At 39.5% G+C, this 27,510-nt stretch overlaps 1 protein-coding gene across 1 annotated transcript in view; it reads right to left on the reverse strand.

The window, feature by feature from the left end:
- Positions 1-27,510, reverse strand: part of LOC136864042 (minor histocompatibility antigen H13) — a 129,125-nt gene that overhangs the window by 59,446 nt on the left and 42,169 nt on the right. Inside the window, exon 4 of the mRNA XM_067140565.2 lies at positions 14,337-14,511. Within this exon, the coding sequence (XP_066996666.1) occupies positions 14,337-14,511 (175 nt within the window). The remainder of the gene's footprint in view (positions 1-14,336; positions 14,512-27,510) is intronic.

Raw genomic sequence — 27,510 nt, forward strand, 5'->3', positions numbered from 1 at the left:
TTGCCTGCGAAGTCGTAAAATGACACTGCCACGCCGTAAAATGCTGCAATTTCCGTAAATTTTACGGATAAACCATAAAAGTTGGCAGGTATGATCGACTTTGCTATCGGTGATGATGTAGTCTTGAGCTTTCCATTCCAACTGTATCTTGTTATTTTATGACTTTCCCTCTTCTGGTACCATGTGTTTTGTATGCTGAAGTACTTTTGCATGCAGAAATCAATCAAGCTGTCTCCTTTGGAGTTTCTGTTCCCAAATCAATGAGGTCCAATGATGTTTTCACAACCATCTCTCTCTTTACCAACTTGGGCATTCAGATCACCCATAATTACAGTGTTCTCCACTCTTAATTGTTCAAGTTTAGTAAGGAATTCTTCCCTCTCATCTGTGGCACATCCTGTTTTAGGCACATATACTTGAAATAAAGTGTGATGCACATTTCCATCTCATAATCGCACCTGGATGATCCTATCATTCACATAGGTGACATCAGTCTGTACACAGAAATCTCTGAAGGAGACCGACTCCATTTTTGGATTCACTCATATTCCCACTCCAACATAACATTATATATACTATATATATATACAAACACACATTTCTCAAAGATTTCTTTCCACAGCCTCTACTTAACTATCGATGGAGAATTGGTAGTGAGCTCTCACAAAGGGCGTTTTACAACAAAAATAAGAAATTTCATTCAGCAGAAAAGTAGACTATCAACACAAACGCAAAAGGATTTTTCTCGAAGGGAGTGCAATAAAGTCATGTGTAAACACAAGATGGCACCAAACATGCCAAGGAACAAAGTTCAAGTGCCAAAATACCACACTTTTCGATATTTACTGTTTTTGTGAAGTTCATCAGGAACTACAGTCTACAATTTGCAAAGGATATCTTGATGCCTGCTATGATAATGCTGCGGAGTCCATTAAAATGGATTGCTCTGGATGAAGCCACGAATGTTTTGAGCTGATACAATGCAAACATGGTTGTGAAAGGGCCGAGTATGGACAGTGCATCGAAACCATACATACCTGCCAGCAGAGTTCTAGAATGAACAGATCACACAACACTGCCTATATGTTGAAGACTGCAACTGCTCATAAGCAATTGTATTCCCACCTCATCCATGGCCCATGCTATTCATGGAGTTGCACAAGAGACAAAAAAATCACTTCCCTCAAGTCAATGAACTTGTTTCATCAATCAAGACGGTGTTTGTGAAGGCCCTCTTACATTTGCAGGCTTACAGGGAGAAATTATGAAAACTGACAATATCTTCACAGCCCATATTAGCATGATGGGGCATTTGGATAAAGGCAAGTAATTTCTTAAGTGTACACCTTCAAGATGTTAAGACTATTGAATATTTCCCTCCAAAATCAGCCGTATCGGTAAGGGATGCACAAAATATCTTGGCAGAATTGTAAAATTGCATGTGATGTTGGACACATCATATCTAATTTTAATCGAGTTAGTTGGCCGTGCAGTTAGGGGCACACAGCTGTAAGCTTGCAATTGAGAAGGTAGCGAGTTCAAACCCAACTGTTGGCAGCCCAGAAGATGATTTTTCATGGTTTCCCAGTTTCAAACCAAGAAAATGCTGGAGCTGTACCTTAATTAAGGCTACGGCCACTTTCTTCCAACTCCCGACCCTTTCTTATCCATCATCGCCATAAGACTTATCTGTTTCGGTGCAACGTAAAGCCAACTGTAAAAAAAAAAAAAAAAACACCTAATTTTGGCTGGATTCCTGAAAACATTGAAATGTTGGAAACTTGTGGACTATCGGTCGAGGAATGGACAGACATCTGTGACTGGAAAAATAGTACTTGACAGTACTTGAGGGCGAGAAGATTCCCGTCGCATGTACGTATTTTTTTAAGCGAGTTCCCTCGGATGTGGCAAGGTATACTTAATACCGGTATTTGTTTATTTGGCCCTGAAAAGGGCCGTTGGTATGGAGCTGGGTTGATAGAGGTTAGGAAACATGTGACAGGATTTCCATTATCCACGTCATTTAACGCAGCACCTGCCCGAACTAATGACCTCCGTGGTCAATACAGAGCTGCGTGCAACGATGTAAGGACCATCTGGCCCGTTGCAACATCTCTCGCCAAACTGGCATGTCTTGGTGATGAGCTGTCTAAGGTGGCAAGGACTGGCCGGCTCCTGTGCATACATGAGTTGTTTTACATGGCCCCACAAAAAAAATCCCGATCGGGCGATTTGGCGGGCCAGGGGACAGGTCCTCCCCTTCCTATCCATTTATCAGGACACGTCGCAAGGAGATGGTTCTGGATAACCACCGCCGCGTGCGGTGCAGCTCTGTCATGTTGAAACGACATCCTGCAGCCGTCGTGGAGTGTTCCAAAAAACGGTGGTAGTTCATCCTGGAGAAACCGCAGATAGCGTTGGCTGGACAGATAGCTCTCAAAGAAATGGGCACCGATGAGGTGATCACGCACGATTCCACACCATACATTCACGCCCCACTGTATCTGAAAAGCTGTCTATTGCACCCAATATGGATTATCCACACTCCAGTAATGCATATCATGGCAATTAACGGTTCCATTGTTGTGAAATCGTGCTTCGTCCGTAAACAAGAGAGTCGCTAGAAAAGCAGGATCAGTGTTCACATGCTGTGGGATCCATTGACAGAACGCCACCCGGGCATCAAAATCATGACCATGGAGCTCGTGGTGTACGTGCAGATGGTACGAGTGAAGCCAGTGGGCTCGCAATATCCGCATAACAGAAGCTTGGCTCATGTTCGTCTCTTGTGCAATGGCCCGTGTGCTAGTATGAGGGTTGCACTGGATAGCATCAAATACAACCTCTTCATTATCAGCAGACGTCACAGGATGATCTTGAAGAGGCAGTGTCCTTCCCAGGAATGCGGTATCCCACAGGCGTCTTTCCACACTTCGAAATGTCATGCCCGCCGGTTGTCGTCTATCCAGATAGTATTCTTGGTACAGGTATTGTGCCTGGTATGCATTCTGTCTAGCTTCTCTATAGATAAGTAATATATCCACATACTTGTCGCTGGAACACATCTCAAGGCAGTGAATAAAACTTTTGTGTTGTGAATTGCTTCGAAGGAGGGGAGTTTGCGCAGCTACATGCTTACCTACCATCACACATTGTGATCGTTCCAATGGGGCATACTTTGCCCTACCTGTGTTCTACAAAGCTTGGGACATGTATGACGCAACTAACTGGCCACACACCGTCATCTCCTGATCCTCGTCCAACCCAGCACCATACACAATGCAACGATACATATGGACGTTTACAGGGTCAAATATACAAATCAGTCCTTGGAAGCTATCAAATATGCAACCTTACCAGATCCCAGGCAACTGGTTAAAGAAATTCTTATATGGGATTCGAACCTCCTACCTCGAGCACTGTCCACAATCACATCTCTCCCTGCCCACTTGCCATGTGAGCTACTGAGACACAGCCTATAAAGTACCGTGCTACCGGTCTGTGTGTCCACCTCCTGTTTTAATGTACGTGTTTGCGTATCTGTACTCGTTTTATGGGTTAATTCGATGTACCCATAATGAATTAATAGTGGCGCTGAAGAATCCTGCTGTCTTCTAGTCCATAAACACACATCTCATTATATTAGGCCAGTTTAGGGAGAGGGACCGACGTCTTTCAGAATTGTAGTAAATGTGACGGGATCCACAAAACTGGATCGCAAGAGGCTGGTGGACTACCCGGTATATAAAGGTATCCATAAAAGAACTCTGGGGTTTTGAAGTTAAATATTTTAATTAAATCAAAAATTAAGGATAATGAGTTGTTATACACAGGGTGCTAAATCAGAAATAAATGGTGGGGGGGAAAGGACATAGGGCTTAACTACTAGTGTTCATTTCAGGCAGTATTTCGCCGGGGAGGGGGGAAATTTCTCCTGTAATTTAATTACCCCCTCCCCCCCGGACAAATGTAAATTGTAGATCTTTTTGTTTGAATTTTGTTGTTATAAGGAGAATGATAAACATTAGAAATTATTCCAATCAGCTGAGAAGTTTTGAGAGACCAGTTTTCTTACAAAAGACCAGGTGAGGCGCAATTTGTCCCGATTTATTGCTTTATTAGCGAAACCTTCCTCTACCAGGGCTAAGTCTTGACTGAAAACAAATTGTCGGTTTGTACACTGCTTAAGTGAATATTGTCCTATTGGCTACTTACCGGAAACACACCCTCTCCAAGAAGTACAGGAGTGGTGTAGGCTCGAGCTACTTAGCAAAATGACAAAGGAGGAGAGCTTCAAGTAATTTATATTTTTTCCCGGGTTTCAGATGGACTTGTCAGAGTGAAACATGAATAATAGGCTGCAGGTCCGGATTTCCACTGCTGCTTTGTTTTATTGCTGAAGGTCTGTCAGTCACTTGAATTATTGCTGACGTTTTCATAAAAGTATGTACAGTAAAAATCATTAATTTCAGCCAGAAATTATATGTGTTCTACATTTTCCTCATAATATTATCATGAAAGAATCCCCCCCCCTGGGCAATTTTATTGGGAGGGGGGAACCTTTGAGGTAAAATCGTCGGTGGGAGGAAAATCCCTCCCTTCCCACCCGCGATTTCGCACCCTGGTTATACATGATTTGAAAGGTAATACTGTCAAGTTAATTATACAATTTAGTGCAGCTCTATATGCATCCCATTTGTGACAAGGCATACATCGAAACAGCAAGTGAACTTTTGCCACGTCCTGATCAGCATATGTCTGGGATAATGGTTGCCACAGAAGCGATGATCTTTTGCTGTAGGTGGTTTATGTCTTGTATCTTTACATGTCCCTAAAAGAAGTAGTTTAAGAAAGTGAGATTGCGACTTCTAGGACTTCACTTCAGACCTGGTGGATTTTGTTTCAAAACAGTCTCTGGAGAAGGTGGTGATGTGTCTGTGACTGAAGTAGCGGAATGGAAGGATAGGTTAACAGACATCTTGAGGAGTTATGAACTGAAAAACATTGACAAGACTGGTGGTTGTTTGCTGCAAGGTTGGAAAAATGTCAAAAGAAAGAATCACAATCATGTTTTATTGTAATGAACTCTGTGAAAAGGAAATTCCTCTAATAATCCATAAATTCTTGAGACCCAGGTCCTTTAAGAACATGGATTTAAATGTTTTTGGTGTTGAATGGCATGCAAATATAAAGGCATGGATGATGCCAGCACTTCATTCACAATGCAATCTTATATGGTGGAAATAAATACCACACGAGATACGTTCACTTCTTGGTTGTAAAACCTCTTTGTCACTGAGCCTATTCCATAACAACACGCAATTCTAACTCAGTTTGCTTAATGGCTACACAATTATATTATCAACACTGCAACACTTAAGAAAATAAACATACACTGAAGCAATTTACAGTTGATTCTGATGAGTATAGATAAGTCCCCACACTGATCATTCACTTCACCATCACAAAGCAAGACTCCTTCCCGGACGACAGTTCGAGATATACACCGTTCGAAAGATAGTTGAAAAATCTGTAACTTCTGGAAATGTTCTTGCAGCGCCCTCAATGGAACATACCTGAATGTTCAAGGAACAATGTGTTGAATGGCCAATCAATTGGAGTACTCCAGTGAAGGTTAAACTCAAGTATTTGACTACAATACCAAAACCCATAGTGAAGAAGTGTACATAATTCCTATCCGGATAATAAAATATCACAGTATGTTTCCAGAAATCTCCATATGTATCTGAAGGATAGTGGAATATACCCCAATATACAAATATCACAGAGCTGTCTACAGTTTTTGAATGAACAGATTTTGCGGTTATACAAATTTACAATACATATTTACAGGGAAATCATATTTAAAAGGTACTAAACATTTAATAAAAGATAATTAAAATGTATTAAACATAATAACTGAAGATTTTACCAGGGTTAGGTGTAAGTTAGCATACATACAACAAGCAGTATTCAAGAATTGGCTCCTAGCCTTGAACTGCTCCAAAATGAAGGCCAGGAACCGTAACGTAATCTTGATGTTAGATAATGATATGTGTCATCCAGAAATACAGCTTTCAAATGTAAAACCCTTGTTCCTTTTGACCAATACCACTTCTCATCTTCAGCCATTGGATCAAGTAATCATTCAAACATTCAAATTAGGCTATCTAAAGAGGGTTTTACGGCCGTTAGTGTCACACATGGGTGAAGCACATTCAGTTTAGTTTTCGATTCGAAGATGATGAACGTTGGTGGTGCAGTTTCGTGGACAAGGGCAGCCTGGAATGAAATCTGTGAAACCACAATCAGGAAATGCTTTGCAAAATGCAGCGTCACTATTTCTACAGCTGAAGAACAAGCAGAGATAGAGGTACAAAATGAATTTAGCTACAACAGCCAGACTGACGTATGATATTGATGCTGATGAAGAGGATTGCTGTGAGTATCTTGAGGGCGACTGGCAGTCGCAACTTCAGGAAGCATTTTACAGTAATCTGTCTGGGTTATCAAGTTACACAGCAATTGTGTTTTGCATGTATCGTCTTCATTATCTTCTCATGATAAACGGTTTTTAATTCTTTAACCTAGATTTTCAGCTTTAATTCACCGCATTTTGTATATACTGTATTTCTAGCTACAGCCATCAGCCTTCACTAGTCGTACAAGAGCATTTTGAATAAATGATGTTTTCATTCTACAGGGCCCAAATCAGGAACGAAAAGTGACAATAATAGTCAGTGAAGCAGGGACAATATATACTTAAACAGATGAAGAATTTGTGTGTCACACTGGACTGTGAGTGCGGTGATAACACGATGGAACCAATTAGCAAACCTCATTCCCCTTTTTTGAGAATATTGCAGTTAAGAAAACGTGCTAAATTTATGCATATAAAGCTTAATGGTTACTTCACAAAGCTGTAATGTTCGTGAAGTATTGAAAATCACTTAATATCTCCCACAGAAATATTTAAGCAAATGAATTAAATTAATCAAAATAGAGATATATACACTTATGTTTAAGGTGGATGTTCTTTGCTGTTAAAATGTTTGATTATATTTTACAAAACTTGTTTCAGCGGACACTTCTCATAACGGACATTTTTCCTCGGAACCAACAGTGTCTGCAGAAGAGAGATTTGACTGTATAAATGATATGAGTAAAGAACTGGAATCACAGAAAATACTGTTCGCTGAAGATTTTATACTGTATAGGGTAACATATAATACACGATTGTGAGAGACTGCAAAAGGACTTGAACAATACTGTGAGATGGACAGCAGACAAGGGTATGACTGTAAACAGAGTGCAAAATCAGGCTTAAATTTCACCACAAGGAAAAGTCTCCTGGGTGTTGGATGCATTGGAGTAAACCTTATAACAGGACTGTAAATGAAGGTTTCAAATTTCTTCATGTGGTTATGACAGTATTTAGGGATTGCAGTAAGGATGTGAAGGAGATGGCATGTAAGTCACTCGTAAAACCTCAATTAGAGTATGGTTTCGGTGTATGGGACGCACACCAGAAATACTTGATTCGAGAACTGAAAAAGATCCAAAGGAAAGCAGCACTAATTGTTCTCCATGATTACCAACAGCAACAACAACAATAATAATAATGTTATTTACTTTACGTCCCACTACTTAAACGGTTTTCGAACATGTCGAGGTGCCAGAATTTAGTCCCGCAGGAGTTCTCTTACGTGCCTGTAAAGCTACATACATAAAATCAGTTTCATGGTCCGTATCGCACTTCAATAGAAGTCAAATATATAAAATTGACAAAGTAAGCATTACTTTGTCAATTTTATATATTTTTCATCTAAACAGTGTTATGTGACTGAAGATGTTGATAATATACGAAACATGTACCACTTTTGACCTTTAAAATTGCCTTAAGCAATCATTGTATCGACTAGGTGGAAAATAAATAAATACTTAATTGTGAAGCTACATACACGCGGCTGGCGTATTTGAGCACCTTCAAATACCACTGGACTGATCCAGGATCGAACCTGCCAAGTTGGTGTCAGAAGGGGAGAGCCTCAACTGTCTGAGCCAATCAGCCCGGCTACCAACAAAAGAGTAGTGTTACAAAAATATTTAAAAACATTGGGCTGGGGAGGCAAGGGGGTAAGGAGACGAGCAGCTCAGCCAAGCTGCATGTTCTGAGCTGTTGGCAGAGAGAGCGCATGGAATGACATTGGTAGACAAATAAGCTTGAATGGAGTTTTTAAAGTAGGAAAGATAGATCAATTAATCAATCATCTGCAAGATCATCATACGAACATAGATTTAGAATTCAAGAGGACAAATTGGGGTAAATATCTGTTTATAGGAAGAGGAATTAGGGATTGGAATTGTACCGGGAGGTACACCTCAACGCAGCGCATTCAAAATTAGCACCTAAATGAACCCCTCTATCGAACTAAAGTGGAAACTAATACAACTGGAACTTAGAACTTTAATCAGAAGTCACCACTGAAATATTATGTAATTTTGTTATTGTGCAGTTTCCTAAACTGAGTGAATTTCTCCTTGTTTTGTTTAGATATTCATCAAGAAGTTTGGACATTCTTCCACAGATGACACTACCGAAAACTACGATCATGCACCCTGGTGCAAACTGAAAGAACTTATAATTTAAAGAAGTTTTGTATTTCTAGGTTTTTGTACCTTACTGATGTTCATTTATTTTTGGGTTGGCAATATTTCCTTTTCCTTTCCGCCAGTTTTGAATCTGGCCAATGAAAATTTTCTGTAATTAATTTTCATCCTATCACAGGCTTCTTGTTCGATTCTGAGTGTTACTTTTGAACTCAACCAATAAAATTCAGAGGGAGTGGCTAGTTTAGTCTTGAATGATCTCGAACCTTCCCTGAGGGTTTATAAACTGTGGCTTTTCACGTTTCTTGGCCAATTGATCGTCGTCTTTCTGAGTGTGTGTGTTAAGCAGGAGGCGGGCGGCCTCTTTTGACGGCTGCTAGAACATCTACAAGGTAATGGCCACATAAATTTATTCTTTTTTGCTAACTCCGCAGTTTAATCCGAGGGAAAGGTCCAAATCTTTAACCATGTAACCTACGTTTCTAAAATGTAACTTTCTTCCGGCTAATGTAAACTTTCATAAAATCTTTAACTGTAAATCTGGGATAGAGAGTGACGTACCCTCTCGAGCTCCCCTTCATCTTGGTTTGAGGTGACTACGTTTTGTAACTGTTTTTCCTTCTGTAATGTGTTAAAGTAATTTCTATGCGAGTTACCTCAGTAATTTGGGAATAGCCCCTGTTTCATCGGCCTAGAGCCCTTTAGGTTTTCATTGTCTTGGAGCGCGGTGTATGCCTCTATTCCTTTTGTGTTTGGGCCAGTTATTTAACCTGTTCTTTTCCATACCCCTGTATAAAATCATTTTTCAAATAGTAAGTTGTGCCTTGAGAGGCCAGTGATTGCCTTGAGTAGGCTTGGAAAACTGAAAGCCTGTTAGCTCTTTTTCAAAGTTTTTGTAAGATTAATAAGTGCCTCTAGAAGGCTAGAAATGGTATTTTGGGAGCAAGTGCTCCATGAATTAGGGGATTTCTGCCCTTGAATACATTTGTGCTCTTTTGTAAATTTGAGCTGGGAGCTCAAACTGTAAAGCGAGGGGCTTGAAACCCAGGATTTGTAAAGTTCACTAATTTTGGATTTTTCCTTGTCTTGTTTCAAGTTTATCATTGTACTTGATGTTTCATAGTTACGAAAAAAATTTAAGTTTGAGGTCCTAAAAGAAATATAACCTTTGTTAAAGTTTTAAATCAATTCTTGATACTGTAGTTAGACCCATTCACCCCAGCACCTTCTTTAACCTCTTTCTGCTCCACAGGTAACCCCGGAAAAGGAATAATTTACCAAGGGTGATATTCGATAAATTTCCAAGTTCTTTGAAATCATTTAAGATAACGACCAGGTAAACAACTGATAGGGAAACTGTGGATGACATCCCTAAATGCAGATCAGTGATAAATGATAAGTGATGAATTAACTGTCAATTTTTCACTCTCTTGGAACACAGAGGCTTATTTTACAGGTGAATGACCACGAGATTAATAAATACAATCACGCAAAAAAAAAAAAAAAAAAAAAAAATTACTCATTAGAAAGTCGTTGGGATTTTGTCTGTAAACTCACCAGGTTTAAAATAAATTAAATGTAATCATTTCTAGTTGAGAAAAGTTAAAATTGGAGAGATTTGCTAAACTTGGTGTGAATCTTGCAATTAGTTTTTGAAATATCATGCATGACTAATGATAAAAAACTCATGTTTTTAAAAAATAGCTTTAAATGACAAAATCCTTTAGAAAGCTTAAGAACCCTACAGTGTGGAAGCATTTTTTGTGGCTCTTCTAATTTGAGTCTCTATTTTCTGTAAGTAAATTACCTTTGTGTGATACTTCACTTAAAACCGGTACACAATTAATAGTTTGTTACGCAAGATTTATATACGATGGAGCGCAACGACTTGCCATGTAAGTTGGTTACAGTGAAAGCCATTTCTTCTCAGTTTTGACTGTGTTATAGATTACCACAGAAGAATGCGTGGATAGAGAATACAAACACACAAACATTTTTAAAAAACATGGGTTGGAAATATTTGGCTGCAGCCTTCATCAGAGGAGAACAGAACAAGAATGGTAGTGGTCATTATTGACTAGCAGATGCTGTTGTGAGGTAAAGGAGTGGGTGTGATAGGTTAAGACAAGAAAATGGAAGAAAAGATCCGTTATCTAATGTTAAGTCTGGGTACTTCGCTAGACCTGAATGCCAGTTGATGTCTTTCAATACCTGTGTGGAAGCACATCAGATCTGTGCACAAATCAAAATATATATTATACACAGAAAAAAAAACAAATTTCATGACACACATTTCACTATCTGTTAACAAAAATGTCCATTTTGTATTTATGACCCATTTTATATTTTGTAGTTTCAAAAATTTGTAATATTATATATCTAAGACTAATTAAAAGACACAACCTGAGAAATGATCAGTTCTTTTTGTGTATGTACGGACTCTAAATATATGGCATATCTATCTACCCATCTACCTATTTATTAATAAAAGATATGAATCATATTCTCTTTAATTAAATCCTTTCATTTCTATCTTCCTTCTTAGTGTTGAGTTTCCCCCCTCCTGCACTATGTTTTAAGGCCTGGCCTTTTTTCTTTTCTTTCGTGAAGACAACCTAACATATTTAATTTGCCTTCATTAATTTAACTATTCCTGTTCCGGTAGTATAGATGAGGCGTTCAGAAGCCAAGCCGACTAACTCCAAAATTTTCACAATTGCAAGTAATAACATGGTTGGGTAGCATCACTGAATATCTGTCAGTGGCCAAAACAACTAACTCCACAGTTTAATATTTCACCGCCAGAATGCGCTAACTGTTCTGGCAACTGAACATTTTACCAGTGGTTTCAGTGGCCAAAGTGATTAACTCCACAGCTCCATGGCGGGTGAACCAGTGCACATCAGGTGACGTTTAACTGATGCAAGAAATATGACTGACTGACTGACTTAAGGTGACCATTTTGCTACTGTTTTGTGTTTTCCAGCTTTACAGTATTTGTGTGTGTTATTTATTATGTTTTCTTTTTGATTTCAGTCAAGAAACCACCTACAATGTATGACCACAGCAGTGAAAGTGATGTTTCTTGTAATAACTCGGACTCTGATCCAGACTTTGTACCCGGTTCAGATTTAGATGTAAATTCTGATCATTCTTCATGTCAATTAGGTAAAAAACGAGACAGTTTAAATAATTTAGGCTCTAATGAAGTTCACCAACTGAATGATGATAATGTTTTAATTGAGCCACACAGTGACTCGGCTCTTTCAGATGTTGAGGTTAGGCCTAGGTCGGAGCCAATTAGAGGCCGTAAACGTACAAGAAACCCTGATAACTGGAAGAGGACACTTCAGAAGAAAAATAGACTTTCTGGTGAAGAGTATAAAACCAGATCTGGCAAGACAGTCAACGCAAAAGTCTTTAGTGATAAACAGTGTAAGTGTGCAACGACAAAATATCAACAGATGAGAGGAAAACCCTTTTTAACTCATTTTACAGTTTAACTAATCAGACTGAGCAAAACATATTTCTCAATGGGTGTATCAAATCAAAAAGTATTATGCGACGTCGACCTACTGATCAGTCTAGACGTCCAAGAAACCACACTTTTCAAATTTTTCTTTGAATCAAGAACAGTGATATTCAGGTTTGTAAAACCTACTTAAGGCAAACCTTTCAAGTGTCTGATGGACGAATTCATAACTGCAGCATTAAGGATGACGTAAGCTGTAGGATAGATGGAAGGGAAAAGCCAACCCCAGGAAATAAAGTTGACATTTCTGATGCTGTAAACCACATAAACTCATTTCCTGCTTACTTCATCCACTACACGAGAGCACACAGCCCTAATAGAAAATATTTGCACCCCGACCTTACTATAAAGAAAATGTACGATTTATATGTGTTGTGGTGTGGCGAAAACCAAAAAAAACTTGTGTTAAAGAAAAAATGTACTACCATGTATTTTCAACTAACTTCAATCTGCATTTTAAGCCGCCGATGAAAGACACATGCCAAGTGTGCGACAGTTTCCAAAATAGATTTTTACTGACAAATAATGAAGATGAAAGGAAGGTCATAGAAACTGAGAAGGAGCTGCATCTGAGAAAGGAGCAAAAGGTCAGAGAATGTTTAAAAGAAGACCAGAGCAGGTGCTCTATGGATTACTGTGTGTTAACGTTTGATCTACAGAAGGCTTTAGCTTTCCCAAAACTGTCAACATCTGTATCTTATTACAAACGTAACATGTATGTCTACAATTTCGGTGTTCATGCTTTTAATGACAACAAAGCTTACATGTATGTATGGCCCGAAACCGAGGGTTCGAGAGGTGCGCAAGAAATAAGCTCTTGTCTAACAAAACATCTGACTGTCCATGGCAAGAATGCCAAACATATTGTCATGTATTCTGACTCATGCAGAGGTCAAAACCGCAACATCAAAGTTGTTCTCGCTCTTATGAAGTACCTGTAAAAGCAGGGCGGTAACACTGAAAATATCGACTTAAAGTTCCTTGTGCCAGGACATAGTTACCTTCCAAATGATTCAGATTTTTCCTTTATTGAAAAAAGAGCAAAAACTTGTAGCCACATTTATTCTCCAAGGGACTGGTATGATATTCTTGGCTGCAGGAAAACAAATGTATCCTCACAGAAATGAACCATGAAAACTTGTATTCAATGGAAAACTTGGAAAAGTATCACCAACAGGAAACAAAGTGTCGAGGGTGAAACAGTTAACTGGCTGACGAGATGGATCAGGATTGAGAAGGCTGAACCATTCACTATCAAATTTAAAACTACTTTCTTCACAGAAATGCCTTTTGGAAAAATTAATATCCACAGGAAAAATGGAAACGGACGTCCTTTAGAAAGCCTAGCTAATGTTCCACAAGATCTTCTTTATAGCACATCCAGACTGATCTCCATGGCAAAAAAGAAGGATGTAATGGACCTCTTGAAGTTTATACCTCCTATTCATCATCACTACTATAAAAACTTGAAGACTGCAAGAGATGAACCTGTCAGTGATGACGACTGCATCATGTATGCAGAATAGAGGCAACGAATAACGTATTTGTATTTTAGGCACTCTTTATGTGTATTTTAAGTACTACTTAATGACTTACAATAATACTAGTTCATTGTTCATGTAAAAGGGTTTTGTTTGTGCATATTTGTTAAATAAAATGACTTGTATACATACCACTCAGAATATTGTGTCAAAACTTTCAGTTGGCAATGTGACTAACTCCATAGAAAGTGGCTTCTTAAGGGGGGGACAGAGACATTGAAATGTTTTTATATATTTATAAAGTGCTGAATACATAACCTTAATTGTCAGAATATAAATGAGTGTATTGTAAATATGCTGAAAAATAAATTGAGTATTTTACAGATCAATAACTTCAACTGCTTGTACTGAACATTTGTGTTTCATGGAGTTAGTCGGCTTGGCTTCTGAACGCCTCAGATATTCTTAAAAATGTCAAAAAATGGAAAAAAAAATGGCTTAATATTATCTTCCTGATTTCTCTGATCTCCTACACATTCCCAAGAATGTCAAGGCATGCACAAATTCCCGGATAGTTCATAAGTAACTCTGTTTTCAAGGATGCTGGCCATCTTGGACTCTCCATCATGTTCATATCAAAATCCAACAGAACAGTATTCCACTTGCATAACAGAATTGAAATAAGTAAGTACTTTTCCTGTGATAATACTTACTTTTTTTAATAAATACCATGCCCCAACAACAGAGCAACAGATCAGGCACACAACATCATGTGTTGAAAATTTGTAATTGATAAGATCTTCAACTCCATCTGCACCACCTCGAGTAAAATGAAGGTGGAACGGAATGTTGGGAATGGCAGCTGGAACTAACGGAGTGATTACTGGGCTGCAACAATAAATTTGAATTTTACTTGGATATTCACAATGCATATGCGCTTTAAATAATAAGTGTCAATTAGCAATGAAAATACACATTTTTTAAATTATTATTATTTTTTTTTTTACAATTTGCTTTCCGTCGCACTGACACAGACAGGTCTTATGGCGAAGAAGGGAGACGAAAGGCCTAGGAGTGGGAAGGAAGTGGGCATGGCTTTAATTAAGGTACATCCCCAGCATTTGCCTGGTGTGAAAATGGGAAACTATGGAAAACCATCTTCAAGGCTGCCAACAGGGGTTCGAACCCACTATCTCCCGCATGCAAGCTCACAGCTGCGTGGCCCTAACTGCACGGCCAACTCGCCCAGTAGAAATACATTCATGTCACACACAAATGTAGCAAAGAAAACTTAGTACGCTTACAGACAAAACTACACTCAAACATCTGTGTAAGAGCTCTGCAGAGGTGACACCATCTCAAGTCAAGGTATGATGTAGGTCCACCAGGTGACTAAGCAAGGACATTCTGCACAACTTTATTATGTCGTACTGAGTCAGTATTCATCTTCGTACTTTCAATTTTCTTATCTATCGTGGACTAATAGTTAATATGTTACTGGACAGAGAAACAACCAGAAAATAATAAACCAGGGGGAATAAAAATGCTGCTCAAACGTAGATCCCAAAGAGATGTGTGTGTGACCTTAGAGATGTATGAATAACATCACAGGAGCACATGACAGAGGACTCTACTTGTCACGTAAGAGGAAAAACAACACCGCTGCACAAGCTAATAATAATAATAACTGTTTTTATGTCCCACTAACTACTTTTGACGGTTTTCGGAGATGCAGAGAAGCCGGACCTTTGTCCCACAGGAATTCTTTTATGCGCCAGTAAATCTACCGACATGAGGCTATCATATCTGAGCACCTTCAAATACAACTGGACTGAGCCACGATCAAACTGCCACGTTGGGGTCAGAGGGCCAGTGCCTCAACCGTCTGAGCCACTCAGCCTGCCCCGCTGCACAAGCTGCAAGGGCACAAATGACACTGCTATAGAGTATGTGTGACCGTACAGGAGGCCTAGTCAATGGCTGCAAGAGTAATATAAACATCTATAACCTTTTGAATGAGGCTGTATAGTGTGCTTATGTAAGGGTAACTGGTTGGCTTTGTATATAGGCTGTTGTGTAGGCCATAAACCCAATGTAGTGCACTGTGGACAAATGAATGTTGTACATCATGCAGGCAAGGTTCAGGCAAGCATCGTCCCATCACAGATCGTGAAGACTAGCACATCAAGTGACAAGCCACAACAGTTCCAAGCACAATATTCATACAGATCGTGTGATCTTCCGAGGCCACTTCTAGCAGCACTTGCATTCCAGAGTACTATCCAGAGGGGACTGAATGAATGTGAACTACAGTGTTCTCCGTGCAGATTGCCTTAGACACCGATACATCGTCAAACACGTCTTGTGAGGTGCCGAGAACAAGAGGCAGGAATGACATTGGATTGCCTTGTTCGATGAGTCACACTTCGGTGTAGATTGTAAGAATGGACCCACAAGAACTTTGTGCTCCAAAAGTCAGCAGAACCATCCAGAACATACTGTGGAACACAGGGGCCCTACAGCTGGAGTTTTGGTGTGGACAGCCGTAAGTTATGAATCCAGAACCTACCTGGTGTTTGTAAAGTGTTTACAGACACCCCATCGATATGTCCACAAGATCCCCCAGTCCCAATTTCTGCCATTTCTGTACCACGACAACGCTTGATCACATACGACAGCCATGGTCTGACAGACTTTACAGGGTACTGGAACCCTATCTTGGCCTGTGATGTCACCATATCTATCGCCAATAGAGCATGAGACCAGGTAGGACGGTATGTGCAAATTGCATCACCTGTGCCAAACTCTGTATGCAGTTGGAGAAGGAATGGATAAATCCACCACAAGATGACATGCAGCACATTTATGGCACCATGCATCATCGAGTGACTGTCCGTCTGAATGCTACAGGGGCCCACATCAGCTATTGAACCACGCGAGTACAACCATAACTATAAGGTGTAGGTCCCTTTCTGCCAAGAGCAGGCGAGTGATTTGCATATCACCTCCTATTTACAATGTTTTTGTCATGCAGATATAGATTACCAGTATTTCTTGCCTTATAGAGAGCATTTCACTTTCTCTGCCTAGTATGGCATAACAAGATGGGCTTCACTGTCAGTCAACATTACATACTTGTTCAAATTAATTTTGGCAGCTAATTAATTACAATAATGTACAGCAACTAATTAGACAGAAGACAAAATTAGTAAGGTTGACGGGTGTGTATATGCAAACATGAAACTGAAATGGAAGGCATGCATTAGAGGATAGTGGTGGCGATTGCTGTTTTAAGACTCAAAACAATGTAGTTATCAGTCCTACTAAATAATATAATCATTGAGGGATAATACTGCAAGTAATCCACAAACCCAGAGAAATGTATTTGAATATTAATTGCATACGATTAATTATTTACAACTATTTACAGTATGTTTAGGAATGGATTTACTAATGTATAGATTTTAAACATTCTTACTTATTTAAATTACATTAATAAATACAACACTTCAGAAAGTAAACCCTAATGAAATTATTTCTATAAACTTTTAATGTTGAGTTGAGAGTGAACATTGCTTGGAAGATTACATAATGACTAAGGCAGCTCTTAAGATCTCAGAACCCCCACAAGATTTAATTTCCTGAATATTTGAAGAGCACTGGGATCTTTAAAACAGGGTGCATTTTTGGTCAAAAACAAACTAAAAAGATATTTCAATATAAAGAATCGAAATTAAATGGCGTATGGCTTTTAGTGCTGGGAGTGTCCGAGGACAAGTTCGGCTCACCAGGTGCAGGTCTTTTGGTTTGACTCCCGTAGGCAACCTGCGCATTGCAATGAGGATGAAATGATGATGAAGACGACACATACACCCAGCCCCCGTGCCAGCGAAATTAACCAATGATGGTTAAATTCCCGACCCTGCCGGGAACCGAACCCGGGACCCCTGTGACTAAAGGCTAGCATGCTAACCATTCAGCCATGGAGCCGGACATATAAAGAATTAATGGGTGGTTTTAAAAATGGGAAGAAAGATGAGCATACAAATAATGCAATATAAAAAGATGATAGTTGAGAATCTGTTGGTTATCATGCTTAACAGTTCATAATTCTGCAACAGTATGCAGTTGTTGGCAGAACTTTGTTAATATAGCCTATTACTCTTAACAGCTGGTGCTTCAGGCATGTTAAGTGCAAAACTCGTACTGAAAATGAATTTTGTAAACTTTGATTTGTTTTCTTTCTACTAGTGGTTTAACACTGCACTAACTCAGATAAGTGTTTCTTTTTTTTTTTTTTTTTTGCTAGGGGCTTTACGTCGCACCGACACAGTTAGGTCTTATGGCAACGATGGGATAGGAAAGGCCTAGGAGTTGGAAGGAAGCGGCCGTGGCCTTAATTAAGGTTCAGCCCCAGCATTTGCCTGGTGTGAAAATGGGAAACCACGGAAAACCATCTTCAGGGCTGCCGATAGTGGGATTCGAACCTACTATCTCCCGGATGCAAGCTCACAGCCGCGCGCCTCTACACGCACGGCCTACTCGCCCGGTCAGATAAGTGTCTCGCCGATGGTGGGATAGAAAAAAAGCTAGGATTGTGAAGGAAGCAGAAAGGCCTTTATTAAGCCCTCAGAATAGTAGTCATTGTGAGTGACACGTACTAGTAAAGGGGGAAGACAGTTGCCCACCGCAAGGATACTGTAGCTGCTGTCACAATTTCTGCACATATGCACACACAATTTTGGTACAATACTGTATATGGCTATGGCAGGATTTCTCTGCACACCTTAGAAATAAACTCTTAAAATTATTCCATTCCTGTTCAGCATGGCTAATCTCTGTCCTTGGTATCAGTTTTTGTAATTCTGTCCTAAAATCTTCCTGAACCAAACCATCTTTTCCTTCAATCTCCAGATCCTAATCTTTCTTTCTCTTTTATCTTGTAGTTTTGTGACCTTGCCTACTTTCAACTTTGCTATATCACTGCTCTACTGCCACCCCCAAAGGCTTCCTCACGCATAGCTGAAACATCCATAAGATCTTATCAATCTAATCAATCAATAATCATCTTCATTCTTCTGTCTCTCCATAGATACCTGGTCATCTTCTGGCAATTTTTCTTCCTGGACCATGTTCTTCATGTTAAAAGTTGGTTCCTCTGGCAAAAGTCCATTAACGTATCTCCTCCTTGATTCTTTGTTGCCATATCCACATGGCCCCAAAATATCTTCCCTTTAGGGCCAATCACCTAGATGTTAAGCCCCTTTAAACAACAAGCATCATCCTCATCTCTTCCCAGTCTCTCTCTTCCCACTTGTGTATTCAGATCTCAAATTCTTCTTCTTCTTCTTTGTTTAGGCCTACGATGGACCACGTGGTTCTTAACTCTGGTGAGCTCTTTTCTTCCTCTTAGCCCAGTATTCTTTCATTCTAGCGCTATGGATGTCTTTTCTTTCTTGAGTCCATTTCACTCCTACTCCTGGACGCAGTGATTTAGTTGTTAGTGACTGGAGAGAGTCAGATGTCTTGACTAACTTTCTGAATTTATCTCGGTTGTAAATGTCAATGTGATCAATGTTTAGGTATTGTAGGTCTTTCCGTACTAAATTCATCCATTTGGCATTTGTTGCTTTCCCTCTAGATACAGTGTTGAAGATTCTTGAAGTGAGTCTCTGGCTGTCCATCCTGACTACATGACCATAGAAGATTAGTCTTCTCTTCCTCATAGCTGTTGTAATGCTCTCTATTTTACTGTACAGTTCCTTGTTGTGCCTGATTCTGTAGCCATCTCCTTCTTTAATGGGACCCATAATCCTTCTGAGGATCTTTCGCTCTTTCAGTTCTAGTTTTCTGAGTTGTCCTTTCCGGGTCATGTTTAGGCATTCTGAGGCGTACAGTACAGATGGTCTTACTACGGTGTTGTAGTGTCTAAGTTTAAGATTCAAGGAGAGGGATTTAGACTTGTATATGTTCTTACAAAGATGATAAGCTCTTTCTAATTTAGTGCATCTACTCTCCATTGCAAGATCCTCATTAACATTTGGGGTTATCCACTCTCCAAAATATTTGAATGAGTTGGCCTTGTGTATTATTTTGTCCCCCAAAGAAATGAAGTTGGGTGCTTCTCTTATGTTTGTCAGAAATTCTGTTTTATTGACAGCGATCTTTAGCCCTGCTTTAGCTGCTATGTGTTCTAGGGAGGATAGCTGGAACGTAGCTTCTTCCATACTTGAAGCTAAGAGGGTGAGGTCATCTGCAAAGGCTAAGCAAGTAACTGTTAATTTGTCTTTTTTGTAGCCGATTTTTAATCCAGAGTTGTCAGCTAGTGTTTTCGTCCATTCCCGAATGACCTTCTCCAGCAGACATTTAAACAGGATAGGGGACAAACCATCTCCCTGTCTAACACCTGTTTTGATCTCTAAGCTTTTTGATAATACCCCTCTGAATTTGACTTTGGACATGGTGTTTGTCAGAGTAGCCTTCACAAGATTCAAAGTCATCTTATCCAGTCCCATTTCAGTCAACGTCTCAAAGAGGGACTGTCTGTCTACCGAGTTGTAAGCCTTCTGGAAGTCAACGAAAATTGCTATATAGGGTGAGGTGCTGACGTTTTTGTAGGTAAAGATAGTTTTGAGGTTCAGAATCTGCTCTGTGCATGATCTTGACTTCCTAAATCCAGCTCGGTACTTTCCTATGCAGGAATCTAATTGTGCCTCCACTCTTTTAAGCAATGCTTTGGAGAAGATTTTGTACGTCACTGATAGGAGAGAGACCCCTCTATAGTTGTTAGGGTCTAACTTGTCTCCTTTCTTGTGCAGCGGGTGGATGATAGCTGAAGTCCAATCCCTTAGTCGTGTTTCTCTAATTATAATTACTTCCTTTTCTTCTATATATTTCTCCACTTCAAAGAAGTGTTCTCTATTCTCTTCTTTATTTCCAGTTTGTGGAGCACATACTTAGAATAGATCTCATGTTCCTGTCTCTATCTTTGCTACGATAATTCTGTCATTATTTTCTTCGCTTCTTCCACATATTCCAGCATATACTTTCTAATGATCATTCCTAATTTGTTTACTGCATCCTGTCCTCCACTGTAAAACAGCAAGTAACCTTCCTCCACTTTTATTTCCTCTCTTCTCTTACATTTACTTTCACTATGACCAAGACTATGACCTCCATGAACTCCATCAGCACTTCGGTCTTGTATGTTAGTGTTAGGATGATGACTACCCTAATTCAGATATATTGTGATATTGGTCGCTCACCTCTCACAGCTCCCCTAGTATCTGAAGAACTGCGCATCGCCTGTAGGGGACGTCCTAGCATTTTCTGAGGTTGCACCATATATGCGCTCATTTTTAGGCTGTTATTACAATGGGTTAGCTACGCCCAAAGGCATTTTAGAGCTGCTGCCAACAAGTGATGGGGCCACTCCAACAAGGAGTCCAGAAAACATCGAAACTACAAGTAAAGAGGAGTATCAAGGAAGAAAAGGAGAAATGCTGGGGAGAGTTTGCCAACAAAATTGAGCAAGATAGTCGAGGAAATCAGAAACTATTATACAGAGTAATAAAATCGAAAAGAATAAATCAAGAAAAAATCAAGGCATTAGAGAGAGAAGATGGATCGATAGTACATGATGAAAAGGGTCTTCAGAAGGTGATGGCAAAGTATTTTGAAAAACTTTATAATGAGGATGACTGCTCAGATGAAGAATGAGATAAGAAAATGGAAATGATAGATGGAGAAAAAGAAGAGAACCCAGTAACATGGTTGAAACTTGAAAGGGCAGTGAAAGCAATGACCAAAGGTAAAGCAAGTGGAAAAGACTAATTCAATGCTGATATGATTACGGCAGCAGGAAGCATTGGACTGCAGTGGCTATACCGAGCCCTCAATGCCATATGGAAGAATGAAAGGAAGCATTGTACCATCGTTCAAGAAAGGAAATGGGAAGATGTGAAAACTATAGAGGTATAACCCTATCAGAATATGGGCTAAAAATGGAGAAATTCAGACAAAAACCAAGGGATATAATAGAAACACAGTTAGAGGAAGAACAATATGGCTTTAGACAGAATAGATCAACAATAGACTTGATATTTACAGTGCAGGTTATAAATTTCATTTTTTGTCCTATTGAAGATCTACTTGTGATACAAATTCTTATAATTTTGTTAATTACCACCTATTCAATACAATAAAAACATACATATTTATTAAGTTGTTGATATGGTACATGTTCCGCTCCTTTTTCGTGAGCATCATCAGCCAATCATTATAATACAAGGAGTGCAAACAGAACAACAAGTAGTTCTCAAGAGGCTAGGAGTAACACTAGACAATTACACAGCAGAAAGAAAAATATACCAACAAGCCCAATTTGGAACATATCAGACAATTCAAATTCTACATCACATTAGAAAGTGTTTATTCACCAACAAGTTTTTTCATGAACAATATTCTCGTATTGACAACATAAAATTAATGCCAATACATTTTGTACAAATGTTACTCCAGCAACATCGAGAACAAGTTAAATGTTCATAACATAGGCTATTATCAACTGCAGAAAATTGTTAATATAGTTAACAAAGTTTCAATGACAATCATACAAGTCAAGCAACAATGAATCAATACAATTAGCCAGATCTCTAAAGGTTTTCTAAAATAATTTTAAAGGATGTTCACCAGATGAGTTTCGTCAATAAAAATGTTAGACTTAGATAAATTTTAGACAAATATGTTTTAACTTAAAGACATAATTTTACTGTTATATGACTTGTAAAATATTATAAGATTTGTCAATCAGGTTTACAAGCATAATCTTAATCCAGTAGAATAGATTCATGATCTTATATAACCTTAAGTAAATAATAATTGGCTGATGATGCTCACAAAAAAGGAGCGAAACATGTACCATATCAACAACTTAATAAATATGTAAGTTTTTATTACGTTTTATTGTATTGAATAGATGGTAATTAACAAAATTATAAGAAATTGATATTTACAGTGCGAACAATAATGGAACATCTGGAAAGGAACAAGGAAATCATCTTCATATTTTCGGATTTGGAATAAGCTTATGATACAGGTAAGAGAAAACATGTATGGGTATGCCTACTGAAAAGAAATGTACCCAAATCATTAATTAACAAAATTAACAAGATAAAAATGTTGTATCATGAGAGTAAAAGCAGTGTACAAATGGGGAGTGGTGACAAACATTTTATACAAAAAAAGGTCTCAAGCAAGGAAGTGCACTGTCACCATTATTGTTTATTATATTGATGGATGAAATCATAAAACATGTAAAACAGAGTATCAGTAGTGATGAAGTGAATGCTTTGGTATTTGCAGATGATGTGGTCTTTGGGGAAAGGAAGAAAAGTAAGTACAAAAGAGACTGGACATTTGGAATGAAAATCTGAAGAAGTTTGGAATGGTAATTAGTAAAAAGAAAACTGTAGTCATGCACTGTGGAAAAGAGAAAAAGAGAAGCCAAGTGAACATAGACGGAAAACGGATAGAGAATGTAGAACAGTTTACATATCTGGGTAGCATTATTAATGGAAGTAATGAAATCAACCCTGAAATTAATAACAGACTAAGTAAAGCTACAACATTTTATCATCAAGTCAAAGAGCGTTTATGGGATGACAAAGTACCCAAGAGAACGAAATTAACATTATATAAACAGTATTTCATACCAATTGTAACATACGGACTAGAAACATTGGTAACTAATAACAGAGAAGATAGTAAGATCCAAGCAGTAGAAATGAAATTTTTAACAACATCGGTTAAAAAGACAAGAAGAGATAGAATTCAAAATATTAAAATCAGAGAAGAGCTAAATATAGAACCATTAGTACAAAAGACACAGAAAGCAAGACAGATGGTTCGGACATGCAAAAAGAATGGGAAAGGAACGGGTACCAAGAAGGGAATTGGAAAGAGAAGTTAAGGGGAAGGAGACCAGTTGGAAAACCAAGAAGGTGAATGGATCAGATTTGGAAGGAATTAGAGAAGCTGTATTGGATGTGGCAGAAGTAATGGAGCAGGAAAAGTGGAAGGACAAAGGAGTGGAGGAGGCTGGTTAACCACACCCAGGCGACAGGAGTGGAACATTGATGATGATGATTGATGATGACCACCTGGAAATCCTGTGTTTGAAACTCGACACAGGTAACGTGTACCTTGTAAAAACAACACCACAAGTTGAACAAAACTGCCCAAATATAACAAAATATTCAGTTCAGAATCATCCTGCTACCATACAGGACAGTACCTGCAACTGTCTGGCTGAGGGTCAAGCGGCCATAACCAAACTTGACACTCAAAGGAGGGGGGCCAACGGCTATGGGCGGAGGAGTCCTCCCTTTGGAGGCCACGTGAAGCCTTTGTGTAGGAAATTACACATAAATTCACCAGGAAGGAGAAAATGGTCAACGGTTTAGATGGCAGAAAAAGAGCCCAGTCCCAATGGCAGATAAAATGGAAGAATATTCTCCTATCAGCAATGTCTGTACTTTAGTGAAGCAGTTGCAAAAGGCGTCTGTATTCCGGAGAAGTGGCCTAACGTTACACCTGGCAGTAGGTAGAAAATGCCTCTGGAAGTGGCAACCCAATTGTAACAATAGCCTATATAATATGGTACTTCAGAACTTGCCTTGGAAAAAGTTAGAGTGTACCCTGCTGCAAGCAACTTGCAGTTCTTTGGGCACTGGGGGAACTGTGACATATGGGCGACCAGTAGCGAACACCATGAAGGTGGGCATAATCAACCTTATAATCCTGACAGGAAAAGCAGAAGTAGTGATGGATTTTTATGGAGGAAGAAGGTATAGAAATTATGGGGCCAAACAAAGTTAAATGAAAGGGGATAGGAAAGAAGATAACGAGGATATGATGTCCACTATACTGGAGTGGTGGCAGAGAGGCAAAAAATGAAGTGGGCCTGATAATTTCAAAACAGCTGGAAGAATATATGGATACAGTAGAGTAGGCTACATCATCAACAGGAAAATCAGACTGAGAATGAGGAATGAAGTTAAGGACTTCATACAAGTGTATGCACCACAGACAAGGAACAAAGGGGATATTGAATAATTCCCGGATAAACCAGAAAAGAAGATAACTGATGTGGAAGTCATTATCACGGGAGACATAGAATAGAATATATTTCAATATTTGATAAGATACACCTACATATATTTATACATGCAAAATAAATAAATAAAAAATAATAATAAAATAAAACATGTGACCCGTGCGTCATAAAAAGAGGACAGCGGAATTTTATTTTGGGTTTTAAAATTATTGTAGGTATCTTTCTTATGCATTCCAGAAAGATGATCAATTGTGTGTAATATTTAAAATTATCAATATTTAGGCCTATGAAGAAAATGGACTTTGAAGAAGAATTTTTTTAAATGCAACTCTAAGAAAATTATATGTTAGGAAATATGAACTAATAACTATAAGAAATTTTGTAATATTGTGTTTTTGGTAAAATGTATGCAGTACATACCTTTTGGGGCAGTATGTACTGGCACGTGGAGGAAATAGGTGATGTAATTCTAATTACATCAGGAGTTTTGAACTTGCCCATACAAGGAAGTGTATTTTTATTGGTCGGAATAACGATGTTTCCAATTGGCGAAAACGGGAATCTAGGGAAATTCGGTGTTCCAATTAGCTACTTGTGATCGCATGATTTCCTGTTTCGGGCTCCTCGTGAGAGCGAAGTCTTCTGTCTACGTCTCTGAATTCGGATCACTTCAGCGGGCGGACGCATTTTGGGTCCGTCTCGTCTTGTGTCCCCGGTCTCTCTTTGAAAGCGCTAAATCTATTGTGTTTGATTTTATTTAATTCATTCTTGTGTTTTGGCATTTTCTCATTTAATGTAACTGTCCATGATTTAAAATTTGTGTGTCCGAGTTTCCTCTACATTCCCGCTTTCACCAATTTTGCCCATTTACATTTTATTTTCTTATTTTGAAGTTTTTTTAAAAGTATCTCGTGTTTATTAACATTTCAATTTCTGTAATTTTCCACCTATTATGTACTTTGGTTAAGTTCATTTAAAATATTTTGATTGAAGTGCTCTAAACTGTCATCTACTATTGTCATTTGTCTGCTTTGTTTTGATTTTGTAAACATGTAACTACACTGACTTAGCAAATAGCGTGTGGGGCCTCCTCTGGCCCTGCGAACTGCAGTGAGACGCCATGGAAGTGAGTTGACAAGTCCTTGGTAGTCCTCTGGATGCAGCTGACACCAAATCATTTGCAGAGCGGCCGCCAATCCTGGTCTGTTCATGGGTGCAGGATCCACGGCACGGAGCCTGCGTTCCAGGACATCCCAGATATGCTCGATAGGGTTCATATCGGGGCTCCTGGGTGGCCATGGCAGTCGTTGGACCTCCGCTGCATGTTCCTGGAACCATTCCCGGGCGACGTGGGAGCGATGTGGCGGTGCGTTATCATCTTGAAACACTGCAGAACCGTCTGGGCGCTGGAAGGCCAAAAATGGATGGAGATGGTCTCCGAGCAGCTCAACATACCGTGTACCATTCAAAGTCTCTTCCAGAACAACTAGGGGGCCCATTCCATACCAGGAAAATGCACCCCAGCCCACAACAGACACACCAGCGCCCTGAACCACACCTTCGAGGCAGGCGGGATCCATCACTTCATCGGGTATGCGCTATACACGGTGCCTCCCATCGGCAGGGTGCAGTTGAAATAGTGATTTGTCCGACCATATCACATTACGCCATTGTTCCAGTGTCCATCCCTCGTGACTGGCGACAAATGCGCGTCATTGTGCCCGATGACATCGGGTTAACAGTGGCACCCGTGTGCAGCACCGGCTCCCATATCCCATAGAACCCATGTTCCTACGGATTGTCCACTGGGAGACGTGTCTAGCACGGCCTATGGTGAATTGAGCCGTGATTTATTGCATGGTTGCCCGTCTGTCACTATTGACAATCCGTCTCGGATGTCGCCGGTCACTGTCATCGAGGGTGGCTAGACAGCCGGTAGTTCGTCTGTTGTGGATGGTGACACCTGCATTCAACCATACACAATACACCCTGGACACGGTTGATCGTGTGAAGCAGAATTCCCGCACCACTTCCGAAATGGCATTTCCCATCCGTCAGACACCGACCACCATACTCTGTTCGAACGGTGTCAGCTCACGACAATGTTCCACGTTACACCTGCCACATGCACAGCCACTGCTCACAAGGTCTCCTATACAACTGCCGCTAGCACAGGGGGCGTGCGGTGCGTAGACAACACACCTGCGCATCAGTGCTCCGCTATCCCATGACATTTGCTCAGTCAGTGTAATATTCATCACCACACCTTTCTCCGTATCCAGCTCCTGCCAGGTCAGGGCATTTATGGCACTTCCATGCCTTCTTCGCTCCTTCTACCATTCCTCATCCGTCATTTTTCCCACTCCAGTTTTCTTCTTCTTGCATTCCTCTTCATCGAATCTAGCCACTTTGTTCCAGATCTCCCTCCCACTCTCTTTCCCTCCAAACTTCATCTCCATCATCTGTTTTGGTATTCTTTTCTCCTCCATCCTCTTTACATGTCCAAACTATCTTAGTTTACTCCCATCAATACTCTAATTTTGGTTTTCCATTTCAACCTTCTTTGTCACATCTTTGTTTCTCAATCTTTCTTTGTCTTTCCTATCATACTACTTAGGTATTCTATTTTGCTGGCCTGAATTCTACTCTCCTCCCTACCTGTCATTGTCCAAGTCTCAGCAGCGTAAGTCAATATGAGTGCGTAATACATTCTGTACAGTATCTCCTTACACTTCCTTGGTATTTCCTTCTTCCATACCAGGTTTCTTACC

This window comes from Anabrus simplex, chromosome 2, assembly GCF_040414725.1.
Source record: "Anabrus simplex isolate iqAnaSimp1 chromosome 2, ASM4041472v1, whole genome shotgun sequence".
NCBI classification, from domain to species: domain Eukaryota; kingdom Metazoa; phylum Arthropoda; class Insecta; order Orthoptera; family Tettigoniidae; genus Anabrus; species Anabrus simplex.